At 39.0% G+C, this 16,114-nt stretch overlaps 1 protein-coding gene across 2 annotated transcripts in view; it reads left to right on the forward strand.

Moving 5' to 3' along the window:
• Positions 1-16,114, forward strand: part of LOC124407115 (tachykinin-like peptides receptor 99D) — a 79,403-nt gene that overhangs the window by 56,438 nt on the left and 6,851 nt on the right. For both annotated transcript variants that reach the window (XR_006929289.1, XM_046882952.1), the window contains exon 3: positions 2,106-2,256. Coding sequence is in view for 1 of the 2 variants with exons in the window: in XM_046882952.1 (XP_046738908.1) it covers positions 2,106-2,256 (151 nt within the window). In the remaining variant the exon portion in view is untranslated. The remainder of the gene's footprint in view (positions 1-2,105; positions 2,257-16,114) is intronic.

Below are 16,114 nucleotides of genomic sequence, written 5' to 3' on the forward strand. Positions count from 1 at the left end.
ATAAATCACGGAAACGATTTGTTTACTTAGATAAACAGACACAGTGAAAAAATGTTATTTTTTATCCATCCATAAAAAAATTCCTGCTGTATGGTTAGCGTCAAATTGCAAATGACGAATAAATTGACCGGCAAAAGAATCCGATGACGAATTTTTCCGGAATCAAGTTAACGTCTTTGAATAAGGATTTAATAATACGATTGTCAGTAGGCATTGTGACGTAGTACTTTACACGTACAACACATTGCGAATTTTCCCTCGTACGGCATCCAATGTTACAGATCGCAGAGTCGAACGACATGTGTGTATAATTTTAAAATAAACAATCGCGATAATAATTAATAATCCGGTTGAATCAGGGAAATTGACAGAAAGGGGGAGACCCGGTAAGCAACGCATTTCGCAGAATAACACTCCCTTTCGGAATTCTGTTGCTAATGAACGAATCTTTCGTCCAATTAATTATGCTCTCGAGACGTTAAACCGCGGCCTAATCCACCGCCGTCAATCTTGTGGAATTTATAACGTATTACCGTATCGGAGTTGAGGATTTCCTTGGGGTTCCTTCCGTTCCGCAAGCTCTCACATGCCTATACGCATAAATGACGACGTTACATCTTCCCAAGACATGTGTAATTTCACTCTCTCTTCAATCGGCCATCGCTCTTGCTCGATAGGTTGTTAAAAATTTTAAATCTCATTTTCTCCAGACGATAACTTTACTTTTTCCGCAAAGTTTCAAACAGATTTTACCCTAATAAAATTCACGGATGATTACGGACACCGAATCTTTAAATTTAATCCCGATACTGAACATTTTACGAATATATAATTACTTGTTGAAAATTTTCATATTATTCAAACTTCTTGCACGTATTAAATACCCTTTCGGAGAATTCCTTCAATTAAGACATTTCAAGATGTTTCAAGAACCGGATTACCAATTAAGAATTTCACGGAAGTGCGACGAAGAAGAAGAATAAAGGCACAATTTTTTACCCTGACGCCCCTTTTGTAATGAAGATTACGTAATGGAGGGTTAAAATGACCAAAAATTACTTGAATCGCCGTAAGATAAACATTAAAAAGGAACCACTTTGTCAAGGGTAAGAAATTACTTTTCTTCATACATCCAATTTGACGGAATTTATTAATCTCATACGCCATAAAGCGAACGTAACGAGTAGGAACAAAGCGTTACGCTATTTTGTACCATGCACAATGTGTAACTAATTTATAGTCATTGACGGGCGTATTTGACTACACGGTTGTTCGGCCATACCTATTATTAGCACGTAACAACTACCCATATTACTTTGTGATTCGGTTGACAATTACATTCGGTGCGAGCGTGTATAATACAAATGTAATGTAATTATCCATATAGAGGGTTAATTCCATCGTTATTATAGTCCTATTATAAACTTCCTCATCCACATGTTGTATTGTCCGAAAATTGCAACAATACAATAACGGCTAAAATAATTCATAAAGCAATTGGGACAAAGCTTGAAAATATTTGAACTAATTCTGGAGGCGTTAAACCGTAAAACGAAGACGGAATTTCGTTGAGGAATCGTGATTTTATCACGAATTATTTCAGAACTTGCAACACAACAAAATAGATGATGTATAATTAACGCTTCTGATTCCTGGCCGTGCGCATTAATTATTATTATTATACTCGTATCTTTCCTTAATGCTAGACATGCTGTGGACGTTCAATGACAATAAAGAAATATCCTGAATAGCCACATCATCGCGTCTTGGCCGTCGACAGCCGAGAGAGTTTGAAGCGTTATCCTGATTGGTCTGAACGACTGTCATCCAAGACGCTTACAAGGAAGGACCGAAACGATTCGGGGAAACTCGATTCCAAACTGTGCCTAAAGCGCGTCCTCACTTTCCTGTCAACTTAGGATCAAATTGACATAAGAGAAAAAGCAGAACACAAATAGGCATGAACATATGAGAAATCCGACAGACTTGATCTCGATTTCGAAGAAAAATGAAATACCGTTCATGGGTGTAAAGACGAAGGCATCCTTCGAAGAAAAAACACGTCCATCCGATATTCTACCTTTTTCATTCTCCCTGTGTTACAGATACAACGTGATATTCATGATACTCACGTACTTCCTGCCGATTGGATCAATGACGTTTACGTACGCCAGAGTTGGTCTTGAATTGTGGGGCTCCCAGAGCATAGGAGAAGCAACCCAGCGCCAGTTGGATAACATTCGCAGCAAGCGAAGAGTGAGTCTTGGATTGAAATATTATTAGTTTAGCTAACGTACATGTACATTTCACCGAATAAACTTATGGCGTAGGTTACGTGCAGCCGCTTTATCGCTCGATCCAGGAGCTACATTGCACCTCCGACGGGCCTTCCATTTTTCACAAAGTGACGCGTACGGCGCGCATTCATTCGACCGTATATCATTTTATGAAGATGAAACAGATAATTATGCGGCGCAGGGATGTTTCGGCCGCTTTTAATTAACGTAATTATTTTCAATTACCGCTGCAGTTATACCATGTTGTACTGAATATTAACGCAACACTGAACAGACGAAGCGCCCAACCGCCTGTAAAGTAGGTATACAGCTCTACACTCCTACAGCGAAAATATAATACAGTAACAGAGGAAAAGTTTAGGCAGCGGATTTTCCAGGGTATCCAAAGATTGGAATGAACAATAAAAAATGCCTGACACTGCTAGGTTCGTCTTAAAAAATTTCGTCCATCTTTTAGCGTCGAGTACCGTATAACGTGTTTTTACGTTGAGATGAAACAGATATTTTTTTACCGAAAGAAAAAATAATACAAATCACACTTGCACTTTACGTTATAATTGAGCGATAAGGGGTTCGTAGTAATGTCGTGAAAACTGATTACTCTAGGATGCAAATATCAATTTTTCCAGAACTTTTCTATGATTTCCGAAGGTTTGGAAGAATTCAAAGTCAATACTTACTTCTAGAACGTCAAAAACAACAGATTGAAGAATTAAAGAATTAACTTGTACCTTCAACCTTACAACAACTAACTGATTTTGCTAAAAATTGGGCTTCTTTTTCTCAGACTTGGTTGCCAGGGAATCTTTGCGAGGCTTGCAACCTCGATAGAAAGGAACCCCCAGCTCGAAGATGAACCTTCTATATCTAAGGTTAAGAGAGGCGTAATAACGTAAAGATCTGCGGGCCAAGGTAGCCACAGTGAAGAGTGTTGAGCGCTGCCTCCGAAACCACAATATCAGGATAATCCGAACTCGTAAAGCCGAGTTATCATATTATTATTTTATTACGTCCGCGAGATTCGGCGTTTCGGCAGTTACTCAATTTACGGCCACCCACGGCCAAAACCATCGGAAAGAAGTTTGCGCGAATTTACGGCGTTGCTGAGGCTTCTCGTCGTTTTGATTGGCAGGAAGTTATTCGATGAAAATTATTTCCTTTCCATCGGGTGTGCCTAAACAGTGGTGGGCTAAACTCACCGGCAGGTTGGTCCACCGTTTATCGAAAACACTGACACGGCGTTCTCGGTGAGTCTGGAGCAGCTGATCGAATCCACGAACAAAAGAAACAGGCACAGGAGAGAGACTATGGAGCAAGAAGCAAAGGAAATCTTTTCAATACGCACGTTTTCAATTTTAGTCTAAAACAAAACCATTTCCATGCAAATATTTACTCTACCGATTTCAATTTCGATCGGCGAAAACAAATCTTGGGCGTAGTTTCAACTTTAAAAACATGAAACAATACGTTGTTGAAAAAGTATAAAATCGAATGAAATATATTTCTTTCGTAAATATATAAATACCTGTCACTACTAGCACCGTTGAAGTTTAAATTACAAATTAAAAAATGTCCGATACTGATATTATTTACGAGGGTGAAATTTTTCGATGAAAAAGAAAGTGGAAGAAAAAAAAAACGCATTGCAAGAGCAGAAAATTTATGCGATTGCAATCTGGGTAGGTATAAACGCCAGATCGGAATCTGGGGCAGGGTTTGAAAAAAGTTTTAATCGCTCGATTTAATGGGGAGGGGGTGTAACGTCGATCAGGGGAGATGCGCCCCTCAAACGCCTCGGGCTGAAACACCCCATCAATTTATTTCGGTCTCCTAATTGACGTAAAAAATTTTTCTTCCACGTCGGTAAAAAGTTTCTCACTTCAAATTTTCGTTCAATCAAAAATTAATTTCACACAGACGTTGATGACGTGTAATTAGCCGGCTTAACGTTAATTAAACCATCGGTTAGGGCTCAGGGGAGTTTTCTAGTAAAGGGTGAGAGCTTCTGTTTGGCCTGACCGAAGGGGCGCGGCAGTTCTCGCCTGTCGAATATCACCTCCGTAAATACTGATAAGGTGCAAACACGAGCTGGAAGAGGATCGAGAAATTTCTCCGTCACCCTGCTGCAGTCTCTTTGCACTGAGACAGCAATCGATACTGCTGTTAAAATTTTTCTTCCCGCCGGGCACGATTCGCGGCTGAGAGTTCCATCGTGCTTTAGATTTACCAGCCGGCTGTACAGTGAAATTCTCACTTTGTACAGATGGCCGCAGACACGTGGCCAGAAAGCGCAGGGCAAACGTTAAACTCCATTATAACTTGTAATTAGGTGATTCTCTCGTGGACCCGCGAACCGAAGCTTCCCTGCCATCCATTTCTAGCCTTATACTATACGCTAATAAGTTGTGTCACTCCCATTTCGCATTTTACCACGGACACTATCAGCCAAGGAATCCTGTCTAACAATAAATGGCACCCACTCTATTAGCGAAGCTGCCACCACCGAGAGGAATTCCTAGTCGCGGTTACTTCACGGTCCTTCATAAATATACATATATGTATACTGTACCTTCTCACCCTGTATACTTAAACGACCAAGTCTTAGTTCTAAAAGCATAGTTACAACGTAAAAGTATCTTACGAATAGATGAATACTTGCGGTTGCTTCGCCAACCTTTGAGAGCACGTATTTTCTTAAATACACGATTTTTCCCTCTATTTTCTGTGTTTCACAGAATTTGCTTTATTGTTGTAGAACCGTTTGATTTTTCTTGTAACACAGAGTTACAATATATACATTTTTTCTGGATACAAAATGAAAATAATTTTCGATACTGTAATCAGAAAATCTTCTTAATTATATTCAAACTCTCGTAATATTTTTTCTTCTAATTATTGCAGTTACCTGATGTTGGTATGACAATAAAATTATAAGGCTTTATTTACTTAGAACAACGTAGTAGACTAACAATAAGCTGCAGCCAAAGTTAATTTTGCTGTAACCATGAAACAGTATTTCCAAATATAAGCACACTAAATAGTTGTTTGTATCATATTTTCTTGTAATTACAAGAATATTTCAACCTTTATAGATAAAAAAAATTAAAAAAAATAAAAAATTCTCATTGTCACTGTTATGTGGAATGACAAACTTGACTAAATTACTACTATTCTACATGACGAATAATTACCGTAATGGATGATTATGATGACGGTGGGCGTGTGCGTGTTTAAATTTGTAGATGCGAAACGCACCCGCCCATCCCAGAATTTTTGTAACCAACCATCGTGGTCGACCTTGTCGAAGTTAATTCGTCGATATATCACACACTGAGAAGATTAACACACCGCATTTTTTTCTCCCTCGATGTTTTTGATTTCATTCATAATATTTATATTGTATACGATTGTCATCGCTCTAAATAGCACTCCTGAGTTATATCAGATATTTCAAAAAATTATCGAAATTAAAAACAGTGAGAGAAAATGATTTATCGAGTTGGCAGGGAATACCTCGTATATAAATAATACACGTACATAAATCTGCGGCTAAAAGCCTTCCAATGTGAATTAAAACTCTTTACACGTATTGTTCGTTGACGAGTTTGCTTGTAATTATAAGTCGACGGCAAGGAATATAATAGCGGCCTTTCAAGATTCCGTGATTATAATACACAATTGCGCAGAATAGCAGTTACCTAAGTACCCACCGTACAGCACCAACGCAGCGATATCATTTGTTCGAGGTGAAACTTTACAATATGCAAATCAGAGATAATGCGCCCCGTGAAATCCCAATGAATAACACGCGTGCCCATAGCTGCAGAATACTCGGCATTTGTGTAACGCTTCGACTATCTATCTCAACCTAAATGCATTATGCCTGTAGTCCCCTGCACCCTATCGAGCACATAGTTGACGAAGCATTCAATCTTTTTCGTCGACCACTCTCTTGGCGAATCGATTACGAAAGCTATAGTCAAACGAGTCGCGTACATACGTATTATAATACATTCGAATAGACAGTAGACTGATTTCTTTCTTTCTCTCTTTCAATTCATTAGTTTATTTCTCACCAGAGCTAATCTTTTAATTTAAGAAAGAAATTATTTCTGTATTCATTCATTAGTTCGTCATTCATATATTTATTCATTTATTCATTTATACATGTTTTCTGCTTGTTTTTCCTCATTTCAAATGCGTGGCACAATTTCAATTTCACTCGGTATCTTCCGATTGCTCGTAGTCCATGGTTATATGTACACATACTGTAATATAACGCTGTAAAAATACATATAATGTGTTTCGTGTTAATTAATAATAATGTCCAAGGTGATAAGGTGTCTCGTTCATTCACCTTAGAAACAGGCTCTGCCATTTTGTAGGTAAAACAATAGCGCATGTATAATTATGCGTGTGGTGAAATTTATTGCATCACATTATCTGTCGCGCTTTCGCCTCGCGCCACGTGAAGTCTGTTTATTATGTTGAATCACATATTACCCCACAGAGATTTGACTCACCCATGATATTACGTGTTTGCGAAAATCCCAGGCTACAGCCACCGCGTTGTCTCTCTCGAGTACAGTGAAATTTTTGGCCAGGTTGAGTAATTTTCAGTAAAACAAAACAAGAGCTAAAATTTTAGGTGAAATTGAATCATAATTTGATTCAATGAAATATTTCAACGCAAAATTCAACTACCTATTCAGCAAAAGAAGTTGAAAAGGTTGATAATTCCACCGTACTTATGAAGTTAATATTTTCTGTAATCGATACAAATTCTCAACCAATTTCCAAGAAATCATACAGTTTTATCTTGTAACGTAGACCTGTTCAGTCTCAGCTTTCTACCCCTGATCTTAAAAATTAAGTGTAGCATAACGTACACGCGCATTTCTTTGGGTCTTCATTAAAATTCCACGCCCATGCATGTATAAAAATATGCTGCATCCACGGCGTAATTATTTCTCCACGTTATGAGCGTAATAAAAATTCTTCAGGCATATTATAATTAAAGTCGAAAAACTACGTAGACGGAATAAATAATTATGATTTGGATTATCAGTAATAAGCCAACTTGAAAATCGCTTATCCCGTAGTCCGAAAAGTGACTAAATTTTGTAATCACTGCAACATAAAATTTCCTTTCATATTTTTTTAATCAAACAAGAATTTAACATCAAATTAATGCAATAGTTGAGAAACAAGGATAGCCAAGGAATGCAAAGTAACCAAAACTGCGAATTCCTCTCGTTATACCCGGACTACGAGTTTGTGAGAAATGTGCGAAATTTGATACCTTGATTCGCACAGCTTGTCGCGCGAAGGGTTGAAAGCCTCGAGAACAATTGAATCGGCTTCTCCCTTTGACGAACCTTATCACGTCCGCAAGTGTGATTAAGTTTTTACGTCCGGAACGCGACTGCCGACTGTTTGCCGTGTCGCCTGTCTGACTTACCGTTGACTTTTTCCACTCACTTCGCCGCGGTTCTGGTGTAATCACGTTACAGGGCTGCGGCTTCGGCCGTGCCCAAACGATTCGCGGTGAGATTAGGTGTGACTTAATTTCGCCGAGGCTTTCCAACGCATTTCGATTACGACCTTGCCCGCGAGACTGACAGACGGATCGACCTTCAGACAAGCCGGTTTTGGTTTAAACGCGAGATTCCGTTGAAAAAATTTATAGGGATGTACGGCTAATCAGCCGAGCCAGAGCAGACGAAGCAGGTGAACTTCGGTATTTCTATTTCGGATTTGAACCTGGTTAATTCTGGGAGGAGGGGCACGAAGTGGTAAGATCGACGATATTTTCAAAAGAATACATACAGAAAACGCGTAGGAATTATTTTGAACACGTATTAGATACGATTGATGATACGTAAGATTGGTGAAAGGATAAGCTTCTGCATTGATATATGTTCGTTTTAAGGAGTGGATAAGCCGGACAATTTCGTGGACTGGTCAGGTGTCGAGAGTCGTTCTACTTCGATTGCTTCCATTGAATTTTAATATTTCGAACGCGGATATAATACGTGAGTGTAATTTCCGATATATTCCGAGTATAAACGAGTCGACGGAATTATTGCGAGGATCAAATACAAATCTGAACGTTTTAAATCAGTCATAAATTCTCCGGTTTAATTATAAAACGAAAGATTCGTGTCCCGGTTTATATGCGATATTTTTCCGTGCACTGCACAAATATAATAACACGCTTTCAGTATTATACCTTATAATATTGATATACAACGTTTTTCCGGACCGAAGGATTCAATAAATGTGTAAGAAGCTCGTAAAAAAGTAGTAAAGAAGCTTGCTTGCATACTGATATTTCATCTTCGTCCTTTTTCTCTCCTTTATTCCATTTTGTTCATTCCTATATTCTACCTTTTTCTTTTTCCTTTTTTTTCTTGTTTCGACGAGGACCCCGCCAAGATTCGGCGGATATGTGAATGCCTATACCTAAAGCGCGTGTTTGCCTCAAAAGCCTGATTCGTTTGTAACTTTGTTCACGTTTTCGTCGCGTTCTCAACTTTTATTTCTTATTCATCCCTTGCGACAATTGCGAAAGAAAGAATCGTCACCCCCCCCCCCCCCCCCAATTGCCTCCTTTTAAATCGCAATCCAACACTTGGGACCAGGATTCTTTGCCACCTACGTACGGCTCATGTCAACTTATGGGACCTCTACATACTCTTGAAATTTAATATCTCGTACCGGAAACGAAGAATGTGTAACGAGACGATACTTGCAGCGACACATGAGATCTGCCGTTTTCTATATGCTTATAGAAACTCAATCCAACTTGCACTTGAAGGATGTGATGAAGAAGGGATTCCACGACGGAATTCTTTAGTGTCTTATTTGTGGTTAAAAGCTCGGAAAGTATTTCATAAATTCTTACGGTTTCACGCAAAATCCTATAGCCGCTGATTTCACGTTCGGGTAAAAATATACCAACAACCAAAACATGGCATTATTAAAATTCTGCTATGTCTTTATTCGTTCCGACAATTCCATGTTAAGGCTCTGTATATATATATATATATACTTGATGCTTCTACGTATTCTTTACTTGTCTATATTTTGACATTCTAAATTTTTAATATTTCTCAAAATAAATTTTCTCGTCTATGTAAATTTGATATTGTGATCTACTAGTTTTCATGTTCCCATATTTTTACCCCTGTTTTATTTCGAAAATTTACACTTTCAATCAGAAGAGTGCTCTTTATGACATTCAACATTAGACGCGAGATGTTTTCGGAGAAATTTTCCACGCTATCGAATCGCTATTGCCCTTATCTTAAAGGGTGATTTTTGGCAAATATATCGGAAAGGGCGATAAGCTGTAACCCTCACGAGACGATTTAAGAGGGGAAAGCGGAAGTCCGATAATAAACGGCTTTGCTGGTGCCGGAAAAAACGAATCGAACCCTTCGTATGTGTATAATCTTGACAATAACATATTTATGCAATGTATTAAACATGTTTTCCATTTCATGTGGCGTCAAAGTCAGGTGCAGAGATATCGTGAGCTAAAAATGCATAAGATCGTGTATATTTATTGCATTGAAGATGAAAATTACATTTCATGAGAAAATGTAAGTTGTACCTTGTTGAAATTTTTTATAATTGTTTCAATTTCCCGATTTTAGATGAGAAAGCCACGATCACGCATATTCTCCGACTTGGACAAGCCGCAAAATTTTCATGAGCGTATTTGACCACGATTTTCACGTTATATTACAGGATTTTTACCCATTATAATATGATATAAAAAGATATTCTCAGCGTAGTTATACTCTAAAAATTTTGACGTTATGTATTTCCCTTAGAATGGTACGATAAAATTGTTTCTATTTTTCAGACAAGTTCTTTGTCGAATTTCTGGAAAAGACATGAAGGGATAAAAATTTATTGATAATAAAAATTGCTTCCCCTGTTATTCTGTGTAAAATACTAGTAAGAATAATGTTCGAAATTCCAATTTAAAAAGTCATTTCAGTTTCTTCACGCAAATTGCGCGTTTCGCCGTCATCTCGGTAAAATTTCAATCTCGAAGAATTACCAACGAGCCCTACGCATTTAGTGTAAGATGAGAAAGTGGATAAGAGAGCGGAGATGAACCAACCCTTTGTACAAAATTGTAAGGATCCCGGAGTTAAGTCTATCTTGACATGTCTATATCACGACTTTTCCCCCTGTTATAACTATCGCCGATTCCAACTAAGGATGGCCGTAATTAGAGCGTTCGAAAAAGCCGGTGAAACCTTATCGCTTTAGCTGAGCGGGTTCCGACAATTTCCCGTATTTCGCATCGCTCGCTATATGGCAGACGATCTTCCCGAGCACAAAGCCCGCCAACTATTCTCTCTGGCGTTCGGTCGATTGCGACGACAAATTGTGACGTTGAAAATAACGTGGACTAAAAATTTTTCCTGCGTATTATTGATGGCTAAAAATGAGCATAAACGTAAAGAAATTCTTCGAGGCCAATAGTTACATGCACAAATGTTCAAAAATAGAAACACGATAATTAAATTTCGTGTGTTTAATGTGCAGAAAGTTGTATGCTCGTGCTTCTCGCTAAACGATACTTGCCATGTTAATTTCGTCGCTTTTTCGCTCAAAGCTAACCTAGAGGCACCAAACCACGTTAAGCTTCAACCGCCGGTGGATATTAAACGTATATACGCAAGAAATCGAGGCACACTTTGTAAACGTCATCCGCAGAGTTTGTGCATGCAACGCGTCTGCACGCCTGTTATACATGTATTTACCTTACACGGAGATGAGATTGAGGGACGTTAGATTACGGGCAAGTATATATATAAGTGAATCTCCCGAACGTGGTTGCGAAATTGTGAATTTGTGAAAGCTTTTCGTAACTTTGAATTCTCCAATGCACTTCAGGCCGGCACATACGAGTAAAACGGAAATGGGGAATCTACGAACCTGCAGGGAAGCCAACGCGTTTCGAAAAGCTGAAACTCTCGAGCACTCTCCCATAACAACCCTCAAGATGAATCCGTTCGAAGCTCAAAGTCTTGGACCCGATAGCAGATGGAGATTCATTCTATAATCCATCGAGGGAGAGAAAATGCGTTGATTGAGTCAAATCTGACTTTAAAGAGCTTCAAAAAGTCTGCGAATCATCGTCAAAGCCATTCAACTACAACGGTCCTCTCTACCGTTGACGTGCGACTGTGCGCAGATGAAGCATTTATCACATTTGCAGCCAAGCGGAAATTAAACGACCAATAAACCGTAAAATTTTGCAGATCAAACTTGCCGCTCGATTCGTGACGCGAAACCAACAAGCGTTAATTGCCACGCTAAATTCCGGCTATAAAAGCTCGTAAAAAGTACTAAAGATTAAACTCAACCGAGAAATCGGCACGTGATGTATAATTCACGCACAATAGGTGTAATCACACGTATGTACATTGCATTTACAATGTATTCAGATTCGCTCCATTGATGCAATTACAAACTGATGACGCAGGCGTAGAAGTTGGCGTTTTCAGTTAACGCCAGGCGAAGCAAATGTTATATTATTGTAATACTCAATGAAGCTTCTGCCAGGGCTATAAAAAATTTATCTTCGATTTGCAGAGAATCAGAGACGCGTGATTAGTCACCAGAAATTGATTCAATGTTCTGAGAGATTCCAACGTTACAAGTATAACGGATGGCTAAGTCACGTCAGGTTTAAACTTCAGATAACGAGCAGGTTTCTTCCACCGAGTAAAATACAAGAACGCGAACTGGACACATTAGAGACAGTGAAATCACTTTGCAGTTTGTTTCGTGGATCTTTGTTCAATTCCGAAAGCTCGGAGCTTGCAGGTCTTTTGATTGGATCCGGATGAAACTTTGGCGGTGAATTGGCATCGAAAGTTCCCGCAGCATTCTTTTCACCTTTGTTAAATTGCAAGTTGGAAGTTGTGCTTCAGCGTTGACTTGACTCAACAACTTTGGATATATGTGACGATTATTTCGTTACCATCCAAACAGGAAGTCAGACTTTAATTTACAATTCTAGAATACACGCGCTCTTGTTATTCGCGATTTCTACTCACGTGAGCCGGGCTGCCACGTTACACAGGAGAAATGATTTAAACCTCATGATCAAAGCAAACGTTAAACAAACGTTGAGATAATTGGTGAACCAATTTAGAGGATATATTCGAACTATTCTTAACGAAACGCGGCGGCAATGCGCGACTGCTGGAGATGAAACGAAGCCAGTAATTAGTACGCAGTAATGTGAAATTAATGCGAACCCTCGTCATTATCGGAAATATTATTTCACTTACCACCGTCCCTTGATTCTCGAAACCCATTATAGTCGGCTAAAAGTTCCAAAATGCCCATCAGTTTGTCAGAAGCAATGAAAGCTCCTTGTTCCAAGATCTGAAAATGATGTGTTTGAATTATCAAAGTGAACTGAGATAAAACGACATTTGAAACAATCGAAGATTGAATCGATGAAGCCTGCGTTAAATCTCACGCTTTCTATGAGATTTTCATTACTTGTAAGTTTGATATCCATCACCAAACCTCGATTTGCAAAGAATATCGTTTCGATGATTTTTCCCCCTCAAGCGAAAGCTTCCTAAGTGTAGGTACACTGTACACGACACACGTACATTAAACATTCCATTGTACGCGTATCGCGCACGATAGTGCAGCTTTCACAAAGCACCTCTAAAGCAGTGACTGTTGGAAGGCTTTTGTTCATTCTTTGCTGTTATTGCTTAAGGGTGTCCAGGAAGGCACGTAATTTATATCGTGCTTCCCCTCGTACGACGTAAAAGCGACGACAAAGGGTACGGGGCAGAAGCGGTCTGGCCACTGGTGTTATACCTACAGGTTCTGGGTCACATGCACGCGCCCTTTGTCTGCATTTCAATATTCGCTTCATGGTGCAAACAGCCTCGTCCGATCCCCTACAACCCAGTCATTATATCAGGGATAAGATTGTTTCTTGACTCACTCTACATAATAACGACGTATATGGTAGATAACAATCTTTACACCCATACGAGACCTTCAAATCATAACTATTCAAAGTACCTACACATAATATATTTGAATACGTTATTTTACACGGTCGAAAACTTGAATACTACAGTTTGATCAATTCTGACCGACGTTTTTCAACGATTACTTCGCCGACTGTATTGATGTTGCAAAAAAGCTACCACAAACGGATGCCCGGGTCTGATAGGGAAACGATTGCGCCGAATGTGAGGGCAGTGAAAAAAGGAATCGTACTAGTCATGGACAGAAATATGACATGCGTATAGCAGAGGTTGAGTACACGTTATAACCCGCAAAACGCAGGATTCGAAGCTTCTTGCCTCGGGGTTTATATTAATACTTGACACAAGTGACGGGACGGTGCTGCTTTAGTGCACAAGAAGATCGAACCAGTCCTCGTTACTCGAGGCAAAAACGAGGATAACGGTTGCCGCAATCCCATACCAAAACCTTACCCGCAGATAACAGACGTCTCTGTAGACTTTTTGGTTCCCATCTGTCCGGAGATTTCGATCCTGCGTCTGATACGCAACGTGAAATTGTCTGGATACCCGCCCAATGATGACGCAATAACGATTTTTTGCGTTTGACGACGCGGCATAAAAATACCTCCTCAAATTCTAGGATTTCACTTTTTTTTCAGTACTTAATGGCAGACGCAGCGAGTGACAGTCAGTTATCGTTACGTCTACCTCGGTGCATTTATTTTCTTTCCTTTTATTGTTGTACCATATATGTATGGCATAATGCGAAAACGAGTGAAAGAAAAAAAGGATAAAATATGATTAATTTTTTTTCTGGCTGTTTACCATGAAAAATAGCGTTATTGCGCAAGGTCGAAAATTGCGTAACGATCGGTTTACACGTGGACACACTTCAGCTTCAGATGATTAGGCTCCTGAATTCTGTCCGAAACAGTCTCGCTACAACGAGTCGACTTCTTATCCAACAAAGTGTAATAGCAGCTGAAAAGGCTGCTTGATCGGACGCTCAAAAGGTTTGGCTTTTCGAGGCAACTAGCGGGTAGACTGAACACTCGAATGAAGTGGATGCCGTTAATCATTAGAGGCAAAAACGAAAAAGTACCACATGAAGAAGTCGACCACGTCTCTGCGGTTTAGCCGGGTCTTTTCTTCTTCTCCTGAATACACATGTTATTATATTCTATATTTCTACTGCTCGAGGGCTGCTGTTTTTGCTGCCTTCCGAGTAATTTCGTGATAACATCGTACCGATCACTCGTATCAAAGTATGTAAATTCACGCCTGACGCTTTCAGCCCTTCAAACATGTCAACTTTGTCAAAAACTGTTTTTCCTCGTTTTTTTTTTTTTGGTTCTACAGATTAAAATCTGGTCAGATAAGCTTGCAGGCAGTTGAGATCCTGTACATGTCATCTCGGGTCGTTAACCACGATATCCAACACCGGAAAAATGAACGAGATTCGCGAGCGAGAATTTGTACAAGTCGGGATTGGCTACTTTCGAAAGAAACATTCCGCAACCCCCAACTAACTTCCGCGCACTTTCGGAATTTAATTATCTCCATTAAACGCCAAATACTTTGTCATCTGCCGTCGAGAGATAATTGTCATGTTATCTAGTTCATAGTACTCGAATAATAAAAGATAATTAGCAGTTTGTAATAAGAGAATAATCTGGTAATCGTAATCGTCAAATTAAGAGGTATTCGACACAACATCTAAGTCCACTGTGCTTTTACCGTCGTTGAAGTGCCACTTCCTTTTAAACGGTGAATTTTTTCGTTGATTAGTCTCTCTTGATAATCTGTGGACTAAAATTGTATTTCTTTTCAAATCTTTTTCTCCCTGTCTGACGCTTTGGTATTGCAATAGGAATCCCTCACCGAGGAATATTCACCATTTCAACGTACCAAGTACGATGGATTTTATCATTAAGATAAAAATGATATAAAAATGATATAAAAATGAAAACAATGGCACGGATCTCTGAGGCAAAGAAAATATTTTCCAAAGTTAAATAATTTCATCGAAGAGCCCATCGACCATTAATGTTATGAAAATTGATGTAAAGTTATGATCGTATCAAAATCAATATCGCGCTTTACAATACGGGAAGCTTTTATCGGGGAAATTCTGCGAACGGATCAAACACGACCACCCCTTGTGTACATTACATCGTTGATTCAAAAGACCTTTCAGGCTTGAAATTACCCTTTAGTAAGTCGGCAGGTCCTCGAATTTCGGAGAAGAGAATAGCGGTAAAAATTTCAAGTGACTCAATTAGTCAGCGAGTTCATTCATTTCCCAAGAATATTGATTAGCCAAAAATAAATATTTTTTATTAATTTTATTACAAAATCGTCATACATCGAATACGTAAAAAATATTCTTCTGGATAAAATGAAGCGTCGCGGAGCAACATCAAACAAATCCACTAGATTTTTAACCATTTTTAAACAATATGAAACGAAGCATCGATATCCGAACTCCACATATTTTTCTCAATCTCCGTAGCTTAATATAATAACAAATTGATAAATACTCATTGTACGAGAATCTCGTGATAAAATTGATAAAAAGTATGGTGATGAAATCTTTTTTCATCCAGCAAATACGACGTACCGAGCGATTTGTTTTCGTAGATGAAAATTGTTTTATGGCACGAGTTGGAGTCGGTTAGTGAAAGTTCCAACACATTGATTTACGAACCTGATCTAAGATGTTATATTAATTTTTCCACCCGGTTGCGCTTCGACGCTATGCGTGCAGGAAGCCCGAGGTGA

This window comes from Diprion similis, chromosome 6, assembly GCF_021155765.1.
Source record: "Diprion similis isolate iyDipSimi1 chromosome 6, iyDipSimi1.1, whole genome shotgun sequence".
Classification (NCBI taxonomy): Eukaryota; Metazoa; Arthropoda; class Insecta; order Hymenoptera; family Diprionidae; genus Diprion; species Diprion similis.